Here is a 6,811-nt window from a genome sequence, read left to right as displayed (position 1 = left end):
ATATTCATGTCAGATACAAGGTTGGATATATCAGATGTTAGTGGATCTGTATGATTGGAGAGGTTTAATTGGCTTCTTGCTGCTTTAAATGCATAGGCAGTGTGGGATATTTGCGACTGTAAAGCTGTTCAGGATAAATGATGCTCCCGTCTGCATCAGAGCCAGTCAGGTCTTCTGCTGTGTAATTAGCTCAATTTGATATTGCATAACTATCCACGGATTTTTCCCCCTCTGCGCCTTCACTACAAAGCATTAATAGCCAAAGCTAGTAAATCGGGATAAAACGCACCACATCCCATTGGGGCCACATGAATAGGTTTAGATATATATTAGGCAGTTATATGGCTCTGCAGGACTATGGGGAGCGTTGTCAGAATTAGATTGGTATTAAGTTCAGTTGCTCTCAAATTGTATCTGTCAGTCAGGTGCACAGCTGGTTCGGGATTGTGAATGCTTGCTCTCTCGCTTTCCCTTCAACAAATTGACAATCCTCTACGCCTGGCCTCAAGTCCAACACCCCCACCCCCCGCAACGACGCCCCCACCCCTGGCACCAGCTCCACTCCTGGGCTCAGACCCATCCTGGGCAAACCACCAGGCATGGAGGCTCTTGGTTGGTACCACTCTTTCCTCTCTAGCAACTGAGATAATCTTTTTTCCATCCTCTCCCAATGCACTGTTATGTCACATACCAATATCCTTCTCCTGTCATTGTCCATAGCAGCAACCGCTGTCCTTACCCCGTTTGCATGTCTCATCGCTTAGGCCTGCCTAGCCCGTTTACCCTTTGCCATGATGGGCCATCATGAAATGAATGGAGGCCTGACTAGTCCTGGTGTGTATGCTGGTCTGCACATCTCGCCTCAGATGAGCGCTGCAGCAGCTGCAGCCTATGGACGCTCCCCCATGGTAACACCGCTTTTCTGCCCTGTTTGGTTGCTGTATTTGGCATCACCTAAAAGCACTGCACATAGTTAAAAGAATAGTTTGACATTTTGGGAAATACACTAATTCACTTGCAGAGAGTTGTATGAAAAGATCAATACATCTCTTGTATCTCGTAAAGGTCCCCTGTGGAGTTTTAGACCTTCTAGTAGCGCTACAGAGTTGTTTTTCTACGAGCCTGTGTAAAACTATTCCCTTTAGAATAACACCATGTGGATTTGACTGTGATCACTGGTCAGTAAATGAACTGTTATTTAATGTTTTCCATCTTGTAATTTTTCAGGGAGGATTTGATCCTCACAGCCACATGAGAGCTCCAGGACTTCCTGCCAGCCTCACATCCATTTCTGGTGGCAAACCGTAAGTGTCTCGCCAAATGTGTTTTTTATATACATTTTTTAAAACAGCATTAATATAAAATACTAACACGTGTCTGTCTTCTCCACCAGGGCTTACTCCTTTCACGTCAGTGCAGATGGTCAGATGCAGCCTGTGCCCTTCCCGCCCGATGCCCTGATCGGTCCCGGTATTCCCCGCCACGCCCGTCAGATCAACACGCTGAGCCACGGCGAGGTGGTGTGCGCTGTTACCATTAGCAACCCAACACGTCATGTCTACACTGGTGGCAAAGGTTGTGTCAAAATCTGGGACATCAGCCAACCTGGCAGCAAGAGCCCCGTGTCCCAACTGGACTGTCTGGTGAGGACTGCTGCTGATTCACGTTTTACTCATCAACGACTTTACACCTAATCCTTTTTTTCAGTTGTTTTGAAAGGTAATATACTGTTTATACGCAACATTATTCCGTTAACAATGGGATAATCCTTTGTTATACATAGGACCACAACAGGCACACGTCCAACTGTTTTCCAGCAAATGTAGCAATACGCAAACGCAGCTGATGCTTTTAGTCAGTGTTTATGTAAAATAGAAGACAGCGAACAAGGAAGAAAATGATAAATCTCATATGACATTTTCGGGATAAATTATTGTTGGCTTGAAATGTGAACATCACTGAATAAATGTGTAAATGCAGCAAGCTTAAAAACATGTCCAGTCTGTTGAAAAATATAACGGCGTAGGTTTAAGCATACCCTTTGGTTGGTTTATTATGACGGAAGGATTTTCATCCTCTTTCCCACCGACTTGTTCCTAAATCTCTCTCTAGCTCCACTGCCCTGAACATGTATTGATTCACTTTGTCCTCTGTGCAACAGAACAGGGATAACTACATCCGCTCCTGTAAGCTGCTGCCTGATGGCCGCACATTGATTGTTGGAGGTGAGGCCAGCACATTGACCATCTGGGATCTAGCCTCTCAGACACCCCGTATCAAGGCAGAGCTCACCTCCTCAGCGCCGGCATGCTATGCCTTGGCCATCAGCCCCGATGCCAAAGTCTGCTTCTCCTGCTGCAGTGATGGAAACATTGCCGTTTGGGACCTGCACAACCAGACCCTCGTTAGGTTAGAAGAAAGCACTTATTCACATTGTGTGGGCTATGATCCCCACAACGGGATTGCTGTTGTTTGAGTAATTTTAAGAGATGTCAATAAATGTTTCTCTGCCTTTTGACTTTGATTGTAGGCAGTTCCAGGGTCACACGGATGGTGCGAGCTGTATTGACATATCCCATGATGGCACTAAACTGTGGACAGGCGGTCTGGACAACACTGTTCGTTCCTGGGATCTGAGGGAGGGTCGACAGCTGCAGCAGCATGACTTCACTTCACAGGTGCAGCCCAGTAACATAGAAGAGATGGATAACACAGACTCACTGTGGAGGGAAGTTACCTTTTTGCCCCAGAACTGTCAGTAATTACTGCTGTCTCACTTCCAGATCTTCTCCTTGGGCTACTGTCCGACCGGAGAGTGGCTTGCTGTGGGCATGGAGAGCAGTAATGTGGAGGTGCTCCACCACTCAAAGCCTGACAAGTATCAGCTCCACCTGCACGAGAGCTGTGTCCTCTCCCTCAAGTTCGCCTACTGTGGTATGAACGCGCACACACACACACACACAATGAGGGAGACATAATGCTGACTGTACTTAACCGCAAAGGGGCTTTAGCCTGTCCTATTTTATTCGGTGCTAAAACTACAGTGTTGTTTTTACAGTCTGAATGTCTATTGTGTTTTCAAGGTTACAGACCTGATAACTCTTCATTATTAGGTATTTTTCCACAACTTCTTAGTCCAAGGAGTCCTGATTGCACTGTTGTTTTCTTTGCAGGTAAATGGTTCGTAAGCACTGGGAAGGACAATCTGTTGAATGCTTGGAGGACTCCTTATGGCGCCAGCATATTCCAGGTATGCAGATCAATACACTCTGTCTGCAGTCAGTCCAAAAGTATGCACAGTTGTCTCTTAGAGGAAGGGCACAGCGACCGCTGTCTGACAGGACTCTCCTATCAGTGAAAACTGAACCTGAATTATTGACCTGACAAAGAAGTCTTTTTAAGGGGCATCAGGCCAGCACTTGATGTCACTGCAATCTAATCTTGCCCTGTAGTCAGCTAATCTTCTCCACTTAACTTCAAATATAGTTGAAAATGTTAACTGCCGTCAAAACTAAAATGTTATGACTAATGTTTTTGTTTTTTTTTCTTCCTCAGTCCAAGGAATCCTCATCTGTCCTGAGCTGTGACATCTCAACAGACGACAAGTACATTGTGACAGGCTCTGGTGACAAGAAGGCCACTGTATATGAAGTGATCTACTAGAACGGACTGCTTTGGATCAGAGCATGCTCATGCTCAGGAACAGTAGACTCTTCCTCCATCTACCTTCCCTCACACAGACAGCATGGATGTTGCCTGCAGCCCCGGGGTGGATGGGCAGGAAGTTTGGCAGTGCCAGACTGAAATGGACGTTGGCGCTGTTGTGGCCCTGGATGCTGTGACCTTTTTGGCTCTGTCCTTCCTCACTCATATAACTAACACTTGTACAGCAAGTGCAGTTCCCCAAGGCACTAAGAAGAAAATAATGTCTTGCTGTTTTTCTGTTTGTTGGATATTTCTTTTTTATTCGTCCTTTTTAATGTGGAGATAAAGTTCCATGGCACAACTAGAAGCGGCGCTTCGCTCTGGAGCTTCTCCTTGGAGGTCCTGTGAAAAGTGTACATAATGGAGTAATAAAAGGCCTTTTATAGATTTATATTTTGGTGTCCAGTTACGCTTGTGATGGTTCTTTCTTGTTCTCTCTCCGTGATTTTCTGTCCCCTCTGGGGATGGAAATTAGATTAGGACTTTGTAAGAGGATATTTTATTTCAGTTTTTTCCCTCCTCTGCTTTTTTTTCATGTTCGTTGTCCAGAATGACCTTTTTGGAAATCTAATTTGGATTTTTTTTCTCCCTGACAACGGCATTTTTTTCCTTCGCTATTTGCTGTAACACATACGTTTGTCCCATGGATTTTAGCAGTGGAGAATTCTGGAAAAACCCTTTTTTTCACACTGGAAGAAGGAGAAAATCATGGTTTCCAGTTACTTCTACACTTTGACCCTCGTCAGCAGAAATTCACCTTTGAAATGAAGACCTATCACTGAAAACTGGCTGCTTTCTATGACATTAAAATGGATAACTATCAACTGGAGGACTGGTGGATTTTATGGAGAAGCAGCTGTGACTTCATTTCAGCCTGTTGACTCGACTATTGTATGAATCTTCATTTCTCCACTCAGCGAAATTTAGTCATCAGTCAAGAGTTAATTATTGCCTCTCTTGTTTGACTCTCTGTGACTGATATGCAAGACTTACACGGTTACTCATGAAGGTGGCAGGCAAAGCCATCACCACATTTGACATTTTGGTTATGCTCTGTTTGCTTTCTTCAGTATTTCATAATATTTGACTACAATCTTCTCATAGACAGGAATGGTCTCTGCATAAACACAAGTTAGACTGTGTAGCATACACGTTCATCATCCCTAAGGATTGTACAGTTGGCAGTTGTTGATAAATCAATAAACTGTTTTTATATAAAAATCATCTTGACTGAATTTCTATAGTGGTGGTGATGCATTCTTTAAAGGAATAATTAGTTATTTTGGTAAATAAGCTATTCCATAGTTAAGTGAGAAGACTGACACAAATGCCATAACGCACGTACGGTAAATATGAAACCACAGCCAGCAGCCAGTTACCTTAGCATAAAGACTGAACATGAGGAAACCTAGCCCTGCTCCTTCCCGAAGTAACAAAATCTGCCTTATGAGCAACTCCAAAGCTTAGTAATTTCCTGGAATCTCTGCTGGTTGCCTGGCAACCTCCATAGTGATGACAAGACTTCAGGAAGTCACTGCTCCAGGCTAATAAATAGTCCAGCACATAACCTAGGATAAAACCACAGTGTGTCTTTTTTTTTTTTTTTTACACTGGTTTTTGGACTAAACAAACAAGGTATATTGTGTCAATCAGTGAATTTTAAAGGTGTCGGTAGGAGGCCTCTTTTAACAGAGCCAGGCTAGTTGTCTGCTCCTGTTTCAACTCTATCCTGAGCTAAGCTAACTGGCTCCTGGCTGTAGCTTCATATTTATCACACCTAAGCTATGGGAGTGGTGTCAATCTTCTCATCTAACTCCCGGCAGGAAAACAATACGCTTATTTCAAAAATGTCAAACTATTCCTTTAAGTAAAGAAGTTCAGATTTACCAATACAGATGAATATTTGCTTTTGTGCTGTAGCGAGCAGTGGGACAGCGAGTTTACACCAGCTAAAGCAGCAACTGTTGTTGAGTGCACCAGTAACCGAGGGGAGATACACTGCACGTATTGAATGTCTCTTGGCTCTACAGTAAACCAGAAATGTGTCCTTAAACTGTTCATTGCCCTGTGCGCTGCGAGTGAGGGCTCTTCTTTGCTCTAGTCTGCATCCAGCAGAATTACTCACAGGCTCCTACTGACAGTAAATGGCTGTAAATGCATCCAGATAGGAGCTGACAACTGTCTCAGGAGAACCGTAGACATGAGAGGAAGACAGCCTGGGTGCTGTTAGGGAGGTTGCTAGGGACCACTGGCAAAAGCTTTAACTCAGAAAATTACTGAGCTTGCATTAATATTTGAGGGGTGAACTTTCAAAGTCAGTGTACTGTAACCAACTGTGGTCCCTATCAGCTGCCACTTTTTTTGTGTTGTATCCATGTATGGTGGCAGCACTGAAACCGCACAGCCGTCTCAGAGTGATACAATCAGGCAGAGTTTTTAAGCAGTGCCACTTCAGAAATATGACGCAAACACTGCTCTTGAGTTCTCTTGAGTGGTCTTTTGGTAGTTGAGTACTTTTGGGCAGGATGAGGTGAATGGCCCAGTCCTTCCACTCCAAAGCAAGGCTCTTCTAGGACTCTGTGCGTGAAGCTGTGAGCCCTTCATATGGCTGCCTCTTCAGAGATGTTATTGTTAGATTATAAAAGCAGGGCCGGATGCTTTCAGCATGGAGCCAGCCGCCATGCTCTGCTCTCACGGGCTCATTTGTTAAAGGCTATAGTCTTTCTCTTCCCACATTGCTGAAGTGTGTACTTCCTGTGTGCATTTGTAGTTTAAGCTCCTTGCTCAAGTAGAATTTTCTTCCTCACTTAATCAAACAGTGGAATATCTGCAGATGAAAGGTTGTACCTCCTGAGTGCCTACTGCTGGACACTGAGGGGGTCATTGTCTCGCCTTCCGCTGATCTACCTCTCAATGGAGGGCTTTCAGCAGGTTCTTATGCAAAAGCCTTTGCTGCCCTGTTCTATTTGGAGGGCTTACTGTGCAGAATGGCCTAAGTGTTATACAGAAGCTCTAAACATTGGAATATAGGCCAAATTCTCTACTTCTACGTGTATTGTTAAAGCCAAGATTCAAAGACCGTACAGAAAATCCATGGGGGTCTGCA

General features: G+C 44.3%; 1 protein-coding gene across 1 annotated transcript in view; it reads left to right on the top strand.

The window, feature by feature from the left end:
• The window catches only part of tle3a (TLE family member 3, transcriptional corepressor a), an 18,551-nt gene extending 13,625 nt beyond the window's left edge, over positions 1 to 4,926 (top strand). Inside the window, 9 exon segments of the mRNA XM_035665015.1 lie at positions 480 to 612; positions 721 to 908; positions 1,228 to 1,304; positions 1,394 to 1,643; positions 2,162 to 2,409; positions 2,531 to 2,678; positions 2,784 to 2,934; positions 3,174 to 3,250; positions 3,556 to 4,926. Coding sequence (XP_035520908.1) covers positions 480 to 612; positions 721 to 908; positions 1,228 to 1,304; positions 1,394 to 1,643; positions 2,162 to 2,409; positions 2,531 to 2,678; positions 2,784 to 2,934; positions 3,174 to 3,250; positions 3,556 to 3,663 — 1,380 coding nt within the window. The 3' untranslated portion in view covers positions 3,664 to 4,926.
• Positions 4,927 to 6,811: the final 1,885 nt, after the last annotated feature.

The sequence above is a fragment of the Morone saxatilis genome, unplaced genomic scaffold (assembly GCF_004916995.1).
Source record: "Morone saxatilis isolate NCDOM2014 unplaced genomic scaffold, NCSU_SB_2.0 Contig2, whole genome shotgun sequence".
NCBI lineage: Eukaryota > Metazoa > Chordata > Actinopteri > Moronidae > Morone > Morone saxatilis.
The sequence above is the reverse complement of the archived record's forward strand: the minus strand, read 5'-3'. Positions and strand labels throughout refer to the sequence as shown.